This window comes from Panulirus ornatus, chromosome 24 (assembly GCF_036320965.1).
Source record: "Panulirus ornatus isolate Po-2019 chromosome 24, ASM3632096v1, whole genome shotgun sequence".
In the NCBI taxonomy this organism is placed as follows: domain Eukaryota; kingdom Metazoa; phylum Arthropoda; class Malacostraca; order Decapoda; family Palinuridae; genus Panulirus; species Panulirus ornatus.
Window position 1 is genome coordinate 9252591 of NC_092247.1, and position 14391 is coordinate 9266981.

At 43.5% G+C, this 14391-nt stretch overlaps 1 protein-coding gene across 19 annotated transcripts in view; it reads left to right on the top strand.

The window, feature by feature from the left end:
- Window positions 1–14391, top strand: part of hth (Meis homeobox homothorax) — a 576382-nt gene that overhangs the window by 72400 nt on the left and 489591 nt on the right. For all 19 annotated transcript variants that reach the window (XM_071677162.1, XM_071677168.1, XM_071677160.1 and 16 more), the window contains exons 5-6: window positions 1378–1428; window positions 11362–11565. In XM_071677162.1, the coding sequence (XP_071533263.1) occupies window positions 1378–1428; window positions 11362–11565 (255 nt within the window). The remainder of the gene's footprint in view (window positions 1–1377; window positions 1429–11361; window positions 11566–14391) is intronic.

Here is a 14391-nt window from a genome sequence, read left to right on the forward strand (position 1 = left end):
ACTTTGGGTAAGAAATGAATTTATCTAAGAGGAGCATTTCCTCCAGGTGCGATGAGTTTCCCAGGTCAGGATGAATCTTTCCAGGGATGATGGTTGTGTCCGGGGGCAATGGGCCTGAGGAGAGGGATGCGGGTAAGAGAGAGAGCATCACCTCAGCATTCCTTCCCTCCCACGAGATCATGAAATAAACCTTAAGATTCAGGTTGATTTAGCTTGAACTGAAATCGAGACGCCTTTCCAAGCACCTTTGTTCTTAGTGAGGAAAAAGAAAGGAATTGATGTGTCATCTGAGGATGTGTGAAGATGTGTAAACAAAGTGCTGAACCATTTGTGAAGGGCAGTAACCACAGCTGTGGTGTGACGTGTGTAGCCTTGGCCTGAACAAGGTGAAGACTGTACAAGGTGGGGTGTGTGCCAGATGTGCGATGTACCAGGTGTGGGATGAACAGTGGTTCTTGTGAACAAGATAAAGGCCGCACAAGGTTTCGGTTTTGGTGGATGGAGGTGGAAGGCAATGCTGTAGACTGTGAAAACTATGGGGCATACAAGACGCAGGATGTACCAGATGTCGGCTGAGTATAACCATAGGAAGGGTAAGGGGTGTGCTAAAGATGTTTAAGGATATTATAGGAGGTGTAGTGGTCTAGGGTTGTGAGTTGAGAAAGATGAGGGATGGATGACATATGACCTGAAGAGGTTGGCAGAACAGAGGCTTGGTTATGGAAGATGTGGCATTTGGAAAGAGTGGGCCAAAGTGGATGCTGAGGGTGTAATCAGAGCAAGATGTGATGAGGAGGAAAATGCCCTGGACTGAGTAATATATGGGACGTGTAGTTTATGGGTTGAAGAAGGTGGAAGTTACAGAAGGTCTGTAGTTTCTTAGTTGGTGCAGATGTAGTTGTAGATCGTTAGAGTGGAGGATGAAGAGAAGCTGTAGATAAGTGCATAACTTTCTAAGAAATACACCGTACAAGCTGTAGGCTGTACAAGCTTACGGTTAGTAAGATGTAGATTAAAAAAAAAGTATCTAGGCTCAATTACATGTGTGACAGGTCAACAAGGGTGTCGCAACAGTAGATCTCTGGCCAAAGCAGGTTAAAGATATATCGTAACTTGACTGCCATTAAAATTTTATTACTCAGAGTTTTTCATAACTAGTTGAGACCAAATATAGATGACTGTATATATGAAGTGAATTTAATGCTATAGGTTAATGGTAATAATAGTGGTAATAATGATAATGTTAAGAATTGAATATATATATATATATATATATATATATATATATATATATATATATATATATATATATATATATATATATATAAAGCTGACGTATGTATGCTAATTCCTTTGTGGTTGCATTTCTCCCTACAGATGGTTCAAGCGATCCAGGTCCTGCGATTTCACCTTTTAGAGTTAGAAAAAGTAAGTTTTGCACATTTCTTTTTTTTGAAATATATGAGAGGCAAGTATCGTAGTTTGTTTGAATTGATCTGATGTATTGCAACGAAATCATTTCCTTGTGATTGTAATTTAAGGTGGTACGGTTTTATATACTTTGCTTGTTTATAGATCCGAAGTTTGATCTTGTGATTTTCTTGATATATGCAAAACACAGACAAACCATAGATATCTGTCTTAAGCATTATGTCTGCTTACATCTTTCTAAATACGAACCTGATTATAGTAGCTGCTGCAACTGCAGATACGAATACCTGTCTGGAGACAACAGACGATCGTACCTATGCAAAAGACGCTGTGACTTCTCCAAAAGTAGACCAACATTTCGACACACACACACACACAGACACACACACACACACACACACACACACACACACACACACACACACTTTTATCTACAAATGCACTTATTCACAGCCACATTGACTTCCAATGAGGTACGTCGTCTTATCTCTACATCCACTCTCTTATCCACGGACACTCACTTCCACACAAGCGCAACCACTTATCGAAGAACATTCACTTCCACTTCAGTGCACCCACATCTATGAACACACACACACACACACACACACACACACACACACACACACACACACACGCTTTTACGCACACAAATTCATTCGTTAAATACGCACTGTAAAGAAGCCTTATTACTCAGCCATGGTACATCTGATGAAACAGTCTCACATCAGTCAGTGGCACAGGAAATTAAAATGGCTTAGTGGTTTGAACAAGCAGACTCCCTCCTTTCCTCTCGTTCGTTATTCAGCTCACCATCGGTGAAGTAGTTTGACTTATCAACAGTCACTTGGTCACCATCTGCCAGACACTCTGCTACCTTGACGTCGCCTGCCTCTCAGCGTACCTTCGCCCCTAAGTCCTGAGACTCACTGCAATAGTCCAAAGCCGTCAGACAGCTACACAGCAACTTGGTAAAGTATTTCTTTGCACCTGGCAATGACTCAAGAGTCACACTATAACGGGTTTCTTCTGTGAGCAAGCCAGATCCCTCTGCTCCATCATCACCGCCTGATTGGGAGACTTGATATTTTTCCCCAGTCCTGATGTGGACAAGCCTAGAGTCCACCAGTGAGTAGCGACCCTTTCCCATCATCCCGATCCCCAGCGCAATCTTTCAGCACATTGTCTTTAGCCTTCCACGGACGTCACAATTTCCATAGACCCCCAGTAGGTCGGTCATATGAAGACGGCTTCATGAATTTATCAACCACGACTTGTGGAAGCACAATATCTCTGTTCACCCATAACATGAACATTAACAAAATCACCTACAGTGAGATGCAAAGTCTTGCAGACTTCCTTAATGATCGTCGCCGCGCTATGCACTTCCAAGGAAACATACCCACCATCTAGCTCCTCAGCTCTGACATACCACAGGTCACAAATATGGGACGCTTGTGCTTCTTCATCCTTATTAGTGATATCCTGATGGACGCACCGACTCGACGACTGTGCCATTACTGCATCGGCCTCCAAAACTTTCTCTCTCTCAATAATCTACAGAACTGGACCACAGCCAAATCTCATCAGTATCAACACCAAGCCGTGGTCGTGCAGTTGAACCTAGCCTCCAGAACCTGCCTCAGTAACCCTCTGTACCCTGTAGACTGTGCACACTCCACCAGGCTTCTTGAACTTACTCTGCACGACAGACTAAGCTAAGGAGCACGTCACTAGGTCTCCCAGACCCACCAGCTATCGTTTCTACAGACTTGTAAAATCGACTAAAGGCATCTGGTCTTCTTATACCAAAACTCAAGAAACTCGAGGCACTATTCCTTCTTAATCACCAATGCTTCTTCCTTCGGTGGATTCTCTTCCTTACAACGCATTAAAGACTACTGGAAAGAAGTGCAGATAAGGGTACATAGTGCCCATCATACTCGCTCGTACAGACTGCCGCAAGAACGGCCGCCATCCCCCAACCATTTCCAGCAATCATTGTCATTCGAACTATGATCAATAATTATTTATCTTATGTTAACCATGATCAGTGATTATTTATCTTATGTTAACCATGATCAATGATTATTTATCTTATGTTAACCTTTAAGTCTGCTTACAGGCTGTTTTCTACATTTATATTAATAGTCTTTTATTTACGACCGTCTGTATTTTTTTTTTTTTTTCATCCTGTGGCTGCAGTCAGTTCAGTAGACCAATTATTATTATTATTATTATTATTATTATTATTATTATTATTATTATTATTATTACGACATGGGCATACAAATGTATGAACATATAAACGCGCCTATAGATCATCTTCCTCATTGTCTTTTTTTCCGTTTCTCCCTGATTGTTTTCGTCGACCATCTCCTCTGTCCTCCTCCTCAACATTCTTAAACATTCTCTCTTACTACTCTCGTAATTGCAGAAGTTCACATTCCTAAACACCTTCTTCCATAGTCTTCTTCTCCTTCCCTCTTCCCTCCCTCCCCGCTTTACCTTCATATATCTCTGGCTTTATCCAATCTTTCTCCTTTGTAATCATCTCATCTGTCTCCCTCGCTAACTCCTTTCAGATTTCTTCGTCTCGCTTCCTCTCCACCAGAATTCATATTCTTCGTATTCTTTCCATCTCTCTCTCTCTCTCTCTCTCTCTCTCTCTCTCTCTCTCTCTCTCTCTCTCTCTCTCTCTCTCTCTCTCTACGCCATTCTCCCCTCCGAACAGCGTCTTGAGCGGCCAATTGTTTACACTTCGTTATCACCACCGGCAGCGTAACGGCCTGATGGACAAATGTTTTCAATATTTAATTTCGTCAAGGGAGTGATTGTTGGGTGTGAAGTCACGTCGCCAGTGGTGTTTTTAGCAGGTTACTCGATCATCACGGTCGTGTTTTGTTGGTGGCTCAGGCCTGTTGATGGTGTGTACCGCGTCCCAACACCATCACGGTCTCTCTCTCTCTCTCTCTCTCTCTCTCTCTCTCTCTCTCTCTCTCTCTCTCTCTCTCTCTCCTGCCTCGTCTGGAGATTAGTCCCTCTCCCTTAAGCCTTGCCTTCTTGTCTTCTGAGGCTGGTGTTCTCCTCTTCTGTGTCTTTCTTTCATTCCCCTTCAAGCTAGTGCTCTTTCTTCTCTGTCTTGGCCTCTTTCTTCTCCTCCTCCTCCTCCTCTTCTGTGTTCCCTCTTGAGGTCAGTCCTCCTCTTCTTGTCTTCCCTCTCTCACCATCTGTTCTCTTTCTTCTTGAGGCCAGTCTTTCTCTCTCCCTCTCTTGCATCTTGCTACCGGTCCTTCCTCAATCTTTCTTACCTCGATTCTCTTTTTTGTAAAAGTCTTCCCGCGCTTTTTCTTACCAAGTCGGGCGTATTATCTCACCGTTTTCTTTCTTTCTGAACTATTTGTCTTCTCATACATTTTCTCGTTACTTACTGGTCCTGCTTCCCGTTCTCTAATTTTGGTCTTCGCCAGAGTCTGTAAATTTTTGGTTTTCGTAAGTGTCATTTGGCCACTTTTGATAACATTTTCTTTCTTATTCGATATATAATTGGCTTTCTTCTGTTGATTTTACCTCAACTTTTAGCTCTTCCTCTTGGTTTGAAACCACAACTTCCTCACCCACCTCTATCTCCTCCTCCCCCTCCTTGTCTTGTTTCTTCCTCCTCCTCCTCCTCCTCCTCCTCCTCCTCCTTGGCTGGGAATGCAGGTATAACCCCCCCTCCTCAACCCCCCATCAAAATCTTTTACCATGGACTAGTAGGGGAAAGAACAAGCTCCCTTTTTTTCCCCCCCTTTCCTTCCCCACCACACCTTGGCGACGAAGCCTTACGACGCTGGCATCATAGGCATTTCACGGACTTTGTTGGGATCTCCAAGGCTGCGGCCTCGGTGTTTAGGGATATTGCGGTGAAGTTTATGCTGAAACCATTTGCATTTTGGGGAAATTTTCGGGTGAGTATTTACATATTTCCTCGGTTGCCTAATGCAAGTTACGGGTGCAGGAATATAATTTTATAGAGCATTTGGGTATTATATATTTTCTTAAGGCCTATGTATATATATATATATATATATATATATATATATATATATATATATATATATATACATATATATATATATATATATATATATATATATATATATATATATATATATATATGTGTGTGTGTGTGTGTGTGTGTGTGTATTTCAAAATTCCAAGAATAGTTCTAGATTTTGTTTCAAGTATTCCCCCCGTATATTTGCTGTGATATATATTTTTTGTCCATCTTGTTGAAGTAGTCTCTCTCTCTCTCTCTCTCTCTCTCTCTCTCTCTCTCTCTCTCTCTCTCTCTCTCTCTCTCTCTCTCTCTCTCATCCCTGAGTCAAGAGGCTCACAGACCCAGATTGTGGAAATTATTTAATGTAAAAACCTGTTGGGTATTTGTCTCGACTGCAGGGAGTCTCCACTCGATTATATGCGTCCGCTATAATTGTTGTGTAATTATTGAACATTATAGAGAGAGGGGGGGAAGGGGGGGAGGGTGTGGTGGTGGTGGGTGGGAGATTTGCTGATAGTGTGTGATAAGGACTTTGTTTGCTTTCGGCTCTGGATTCCATAAAGGTAAGGTTGGTTTGGTGGTGCTTGGGACACAACACTGTATCCTCAAAAGGTGAGAGTATCCCATTCTTTAAGGAGCCCACAAGACATCATGAGTTTGATGCTTTTGGCAAGTGGTGACTCCGGGGTCGCCAGAGTTTCTGAGCCTTGAACCTTATAATTTGGCACGTTGACGACTGTGTTCTTTGAGGCTTAAGGGTACTCTTAGCGGCGACGCTCGGACAACGTGTTGTGGAAGGCTATCTATCAGGACGACGAGAGAAGGCTGGCACTAATAGCTAAATATGCACGTTAAAGATATCGTATAAATTGGAGAGAACATGCACTGAAACGGTCATTACTGAACACCTGAGCCAATATATTTACAGCGTGTAATTTTCACGTCACACACCCAGGGGATCGCCATTTTTAATTCCAACGTTTTGTTTGGCCGGAATCTACCTCCTCCTCCTTCTCCTCCTCCTCCTCCTCCCTCCTCTCCCCTACCCCCACTGGAAACCACCACCACCCCTGGCGTTTCATTCTCCCTAATCACTCTCTCTCCCTGAGAGAGAGAGAGAGAGAGAGAGAGAGAGAGAGAGAGAGAGAGAGAGAGAGAGAGAGAGAGAGAGAGAGAGTTTTATCTAAGATGGGTTTAAGAACTAAGGGTGTCACAGTAGATTGTTGTGTGCGTGTCGTCTCCCTGATGTGATACGTATGTGTATAATGTCCTGTATACCTGGTCTGAACAGGCAGGTGTGTGAGGAGAGAAACTGGTCCTCGTGATACAGGTGCATCGCCAGCACTCATAGCACGTCGTCGACATATATATATATATATATATATATATATATATATATATATATATATATATATATATATATATATATATGTATATACTCATGGCTCGTACTTTAAGCTATGCCATTTATGCCTCGGTTATTTGTGCTAATACGTCATTTGTGCAGTACGTCAGGTATCCACAGGCCAAGCATAGATCAGATATCTATCAGGCATAAGTTAAACACACGTCTGATATGTAGATCACATATTACTCTACTAGCCACAGCGTCACGTTATTATTGTTTGGGTGTTGATGATTAAAGGATGGCAAGTTGTTACGTCTGTCTCTTTCACAACACCGTTAAGCTTAGGAGGTCTTTAACATTTCAAACTCCTTACTGATCCTAACGACCTGTCCTAAACGCGAATTATCTCTCCCCTCAGACTCTTTTAGATTATGTTTCCTTATTTAATTCTCACTCATATATCCTTTCAGCTCTTTTATCATGTTTCATTTAAGGTCTGGCGTCGGAGAGGACTGTTGTCCTTGATGGGAGCCATGAACATGAAAGATAAAGAGATTTCTTTATAGTCGAATGATACACATTCCTCCTATGATGATGACAAGACCATATTGCTCTGTGGATGCGCAGGTCATGGATATTCAGACACAGGATGTCGTTCGTAGATGTACAGGCAACAGTAATTCAAACACATGTTATCCTACAGATGTGCAGGGCTTGAGGTCATCCGACACATGATTATAGGAGTATGTAGGCAACAGCAATGTGGCCACAGGTGTTGGTACTTTGTACGTCAGAGGTAAACATACTTTTTACTTCTCTTCGAAAGTATGGATAGCAAAACAAGCTGATTATTTCCTTACAAACGTTTGAGAGCGAAACAGACTACATTTCCCTTGTGATGGTTGAAGGCTCAGGCTCTGGAGTTACTTCTGTGGGAAGTTATATTGTGGGCTTTGATGATTCATTGTTTATGATACTGTGTAAGCATTCTTTATCAATGTATGATACCTCCACTTGTAAGATTTCAAAAGCTGGACGAAATTATACACTAACGAAGAACAAAACAACTCAGCCCACATTACAGGTGAAAAATAACTGGATAACTACCAAGTTAATCTTAGCAGTAATGAGCTGTTTTTGTTGTTGTTGTTTTTGCCTTTAATTAATCTGACAATTGCTCTTTGAAGTCGGTGGCAACGCCTTCATAGGGTCGATGTGCAAGTTTGTAATTAGGTTGGATGCCGGGCTTCTCTCCCGTATCTTTATTTATCTATTTATTTATTTTATTTTTTTTTTGTTAAAGAAGCTGAGGAGAAGGCCGGGAGGGGAGTGCAGGTGGGGGGAAAAACACTTGTTTTGCGGGATTAGTAAATGTTTTTGTATAGATTCTGCAGCGGCGTGGCTCGTGGCGAATGTTTAATTTTAGAAAAGCTACTTGACTTCTTATCCTTTTCCCTTGCATGGGTGAGAGGGGATCAAGCCACGTCTTTCGCTCCTAAGCCTAAGTGTAGTTTCCCTAGTAAACTCTGTTACTTATGAGAATATTTAAATTAGGCACAATCCCTGGGCTGAAGTAAATAACCAAGCTCCCAAATGCTCCATGACAAAAAGTCGATGCTCACCGTGCCGACAAGAGCGTTGGGGTAGATGCCAGATGCTATCAGACAGTGAAGTACGACCAGGTATCTGCAAATGTGCGACCGGCAATCTTTATTGGTGAAGTTTTGTCCCAGCGGCATGACCGAAAATAGAAACATCATAGTCGATTGGTTATGTCGACAAGCTGTTGACAGCGGTCACGTCCGGTTCTGAATGAACAGCAGACCAGAGGAAAACACCCTGAAATCCCCTCCACTTGTAAAATAAACAGTTGAACATACTCCCAAACACCAGAAAAAACAAAAAAACAAATATGAATATATATATATATATATATATATATATATATATATATATATATATATATATATATATATATATATATATATATATATCTGGTTTTAACACTGTTTTGCGAGTACGTCAGTGATGGGAGCCATATTTAGAAGTGATCATGAGAATGTCTACACCTCGTCTAGGTGCCTCAGTTTGACTGCAATGTTGCCTGCGTTCCCGTGGGCTGCTCCCATGCCAGTCATACATAGCTCTTGAATCCCGTCTGCCAAGTTTTACCATCAGGCTGATAACGGAGCCATCCCCCGGCACTTCCTAAGAGCGTACACTGGCATCCCGGCAGCCTCATATTTTGGCTTGTAGAGTGTGTTTCCCTCCCTGTCACTACCACCACCACCACACCACCACCACCACACCACCACGTGCCACCCTTTTAGTTCGGCCCTCGACCGAGGTGGCTGGCACCTCGTAAGGAGACTCTGATATAGGAGGAATTATGTAGCTTGCAGAGTGACTCTGGCCAGGGCATGCAGCTAAGACCAGATTTGTGTAGCGAGGGCGAGGGTTTGGAGGGTGGGATGTTGGGGGGAGGATGTATGTGAGGCTACGTCTGTGGCTTACCCCACCACGGCGCCAACACTTCTGCCACGACCACGGAGCCAGCTGATGTTCTTGTGCACGTCTCTAATAAAGCCTCAGCTCTTTGATGATTCGTCTTTCTGAGTCTCACGTCTTCCTCACTTTAGCTTGTATGATTCACAAATATCTATTTTTATACTTCTGAGTCACACCTCGTCTGTGTTTAGTAAGGATCGTAAAAGCCCATCCTAACTAGTCTGAACATCTTTGACCCGGTATATATGCGTAAAACTCTTGAGAAACCTCATCTATTTTTATAGACTCAGGACAAAAAGGTGTAGAGACAAATAGAAAGGATTGTGATAGGTTTAGATAATTCATGATGTATTCCAACTTTGTGTAAAACTTGTGTCAATTGACCTAGAATGTACGACCAAATGACACAGCTCTCTCACTCCAGCAACCCCTCACATTTAGCTCAGTAAGCATGGCGCTGCCGTCGACTACCTAATCTTAACTGTCTTCGGTCTGAGAGAATTACCATGTGCTAAATATCTTGTAAGTGTAGAAGCTTGACTAGATCAGAATGGGTTGAGTCAGGGTCTTGGTGGAGGTCATGAAAGAGTTCATAAAACTTGCTGTTAAAAGGACGTCGAACACATGACGGCTATTGTGGAGTGTTGTGATGCGATTCCAATAACATTTTAAGAATTCGATTCCTTATGCGTCTTACACCAGTTCGACTTCGGGTGCGTCAGGAACGATGGCATGGCTTAAAGACTCCATAAGGCAGATACAAACATAGACAAGATTCTGGTACAAATATAGACCTGTTCTTCGATTGTTGTGGACTGTTGTTAAAGACTCGCCGGGCTTTAGCTTGGCACTGACCCCTCGTACTTCATTTCACCTTTTCCGGTCATGGCTGGCAAGTGGTTTTGGCTGAGTAGGTCTGTTATACCGAAAGAAATACTCAACACTCTCCCACCTTCCTGCATACACTCCAGCTCAGGTGTACACCCACCCATACACACACACAAACACACACACACACACACACGTACTTCCATGTAAACTCGCAACTGTTTGCACACCACACGCACACAGACAAATGAATATATACGAATACAAGCAATCAAATTCACGCGTATACGAAAACAAGCAAATATACAGCCACATACAAACAAACGCGCGCGCGCGCGCACACACACACACACACACACACACACACACACACACACACACAGTCAAACAGCTGGGGATGACTGGTGCTGAAAGGGTTAAGGGGAAGATGTTAGGACGTGGGAGTCTCTATACTGAACTAATTTTGCAAAACGTGTTATATCATCACCAGATATTTTTTCATATGGTATTGTAGTACTGGAGTGTGAGGTAACTTTTATATCAAATTCAGAGTAATCTATAGTCTTCAGTAAGTAGATTATTTTTTCTTTATTCTGCATAATGTTAGAACTTATGAAGATGTTTTCTGTAGGTCAACATCTTGAACGATAAGATTACCTTTACAGGCCAGGACCGGATGGTGTACATTGTTGCCATTCAGAAAGTAGATGAATAATGCAACGTTTCTCCTGCAGGTTATTGCCTCTACGCTAGTCTGGGCATCCCCTTGTTTTCCTTGTGTCCCGTGGACCCCGTCCCTCTCCCTCCCCCTCCAGCTCCCCTCACCCCAAGGTCTGGCCGTGACAGGTTAAAGGGGGTAGGCACTCCCCGACCCTCACTACCTCCTAATCCCCACAGAGGCGTGTTTTCCCCTCTCCGACGCCATTGGCTGCAGATGATTTAAGGTTTACTCCCGTTAGCACATGTTAATCTGGTGTGGCAGACGCGGTGCTCTCAGAGTTTGAGCTGGTGGCGACCTGCGACATAGTGGGGCTTCCTCCTCTGTTCCTTCTACGTCGCTCCCTTCAGTAGGACGTTACGTTGTGTGGTTTGGTCCAGTTTCAGAGTGTGGTGGACTATGGCAGACAGTGCTGGATAGTGCAGTAACATTAATGTTGATATACCAAGTGTTATGAAGATACTGACATGTGGACATTCTCCCCAGGTGCATGAGCTGTGTGACAACTTTTGCCACCGGTACATATCGTGTCTGAAGGGAAAAATGCCCATCGACTTGGTGATTGACGAGCGTGATGGCCCCAAGCCAGACATGAGCACTGGGGACTCTAACAACAACGCCGCGGCCGCCGCTGCAGGTCGGGCCTCGGCCGATACCACCCACACCGACGGCGCCTCCACACCAGACGTGGTAAGTACCCTCACTCTCCGCTGACTGTCACCTCAGCTACGATTCTCTTTGTGCATGGTACCACTCTCAGTGTCGCTGATCCAGGATAGAATTACGCCATGATGAATCCCCTGCCAAAGACGGTAGGGGCTTGTGCAGGGGAAGGGCACAGGGGTGTGTGGGTGCCCCTGGCAGGGTCAGCAGGACGGCCATAACGGGCCCCGACCATCACAATCAATGGCAGGCTATAAAATTAGTCCTCGAAGAGTCGCGTTGGGATCATCACAGGACCTGGAAAATGAAATCTGGGTTGGTGTGGAGCCAGGTCACTACCACAGCCTCTCGGTGGCCTCCTGCCGCGCCGCCGCCAGGGTATAAACTCCATGACGAACGAACTTCGGCTTCTTTTCCTAATTGCGTTTAATTGAGCTGCGCAGATTTATACCGGGGGGCGAGGTGCTCGGTCAGCCCGGGAAAGTGACCGATATACCAAAAATTCGTAGCACAAGACCTCAGCAGGCGGAGAAAGATGCAATAAAGCGGGTTTAGGTGCGCGGGCGAGCAATCTCAGTAATTGACAGCATCTAAAATATGGCCGCCACTCCCGCTTATGAGGCAGGAAGGGCAGAGAGGAGGACGAGGAGGAGGAGAATAATGGCAATGGAGGGGAAGGGGAAGCAAGCGGGTGATAATGGTGGTAGAGGGAGAAGGTAATTAGGAGAGCAGGGGTGAAGTGAGGGAAAGAGAGGGTCGAGGGCAAAGGTTAGAATCGGAGAAGAAAGTAAAAGGAAGGTAACAGCCAAGATGAAGCCTGGTTCTCCTATAACTTTATATCCTAAGGGCTTCGTCAGGCGGTGGTAATTGTTTGTTGCTTGTAGGTCGATCTTGCAAGTTGTTTGCAAAAGCTGTTTGTGAAGTGTTTAGTTAAGTTGATGTTTGTGGTGGCTATCATTGAAGTCTTCAGCTAAGTGGCATAGACGAGTTGTTTGTGGGGGGGGGGGGGGGTGTTAGTGTAGTCTTCTTATATTTGGTCTGGAGTTGTTTGTGGAGGTTGTTTGTTAATTAGATTTTCAGTTGTTTGGTTTAGTTTGGAGTTTGTGGAGATGTTAGATAAGTCTTCAGCTAACTAGTGTTGTCTCGAGGTATCTATAAACTCGAAATTGTACGTTGGATCTTCTGAAGATGGTGCAATTCGGAAATCGTCGCTGGATTTTGAAGGTTGTTTCTTAAACGTGGAACTTTTTCGTACAGTTTAGACGTAGTTAAAGAGTTTCTTGGATGTTTTGGAGTCTGGAAAGTGAAAGTCAAGTATGAAGGTTTTCACTGGAGAATTCCGAAGCGCTTTGAGTTCTTAGCACAAAATACAGGTTCGGGATATCTTGTATATGAAGATGAAATTTGATAATATGATTTCTAGAAGTTAAGAAAATGGGATAAAGTCGTCTGGAGAAGATATATATGTCAGCTGTTGTAAGCTGGAAGCTTTTGTATCAAAATCCGTCTTTTCAAAAGTGTCTTTCGACGCTTCCAAAGGTTTTAAGGTTTTATATTGAAGTTTTAAAAGTAATTACGTTTTATAATTAGGCTCTTAGATGTCGAATGGATGTACATTAAGTCATTTTATAGATCATCAATGTTTTAATGAAACATTTTCCCTGTTTTAGAGGAATAAAGTTCTTCATTTTAATAGCTTGGGAGTGAAGCAAAGAGTTCCGTTGAAGGATCGTAACTGTCGCTGGTGAGTGTGCGGACAAGAGGGAAAAAATGGGTTAAACGTCTGATGAATGAATCTGGAAACCAATTCATTGTTGATTTACATATCCCGTTGATATCAAGTACACGTGGAGGGAGGTAGTTCTTGTCAATCCCTGGTGGAGCAAAGTCGGATTCTCCCACAGCTACGGGAGGGTCAGAGGAAGAATTATTATACATAGAGGAATTATTATGTCATGTCTGATAATGGGAAGGTTCCTCACGTGTTTAGATGACGTCGGAGTGAAAGAGGCATCAAGAAGAGGAGGAGGAAGAAGGGGGGGGGGGGGCGAAGAGATAAAAACGACAGAGAAATACTGGAGAAGGAGGGAAGAAGGCTAGGGAAAACAGGAGGAGAGGACTTGGATGGAAGACTAACTGAAGAGAGGAATTAAAGTAATGGAAGGAAAGCACAGCGGATTGTGAAACTGTCGAAGAGAAAAAAAAGAGAGGAAAGAAAATGCTTTAGAAGGAAGAGGACGAGAGTAAAGGAACAGATGTGGAAGTGGAAGTAGCTGGAGCCTCCTTTCTTTCTCACATATGCTCCTGCAACACGACATGCGCTTTAACTGTCGTTCGAGGTTGTCATTGGTCGTTGTCACCCTAATCGTTCTGTATTCCTAGCCGGGCTTGTTTACCTTCCACGTGTTATATCGTTTTATTTTGCCTGATTTATTACCGGAAATTTATGATTTACTGGGGAGGGAGTGTGGCAAGATAACATTTGCTAACGCCGGGTCATGGAAGGTACGGGCGAGTGGGAGGGAGTTGCCATAACCCACCCAGAGTTCCCTCACTCAGGCACAGGTTCCGTTGGCGAGGCTCCCCGTCCCCCCAATTGAGTCCGTTAATGATCAAGGACAGGGAAAAATGCGTTGATCGCGACCATATCACCAGTACATAATTATACAACAAACAAATTAGTGAGGGAAGGGACGATAAGCGACAAGTTGAAGTATAAAATGTTTGGTCAGAGTAGGAGGGGTCGAAGGAGGATATAGATTTATGTTAATGATGGTTGCTGTAGTAAAATCAATGAGGACCAGCACTAATTCTAGACTATATTTCATCACGTCATTGACAACGTTGTTCGTC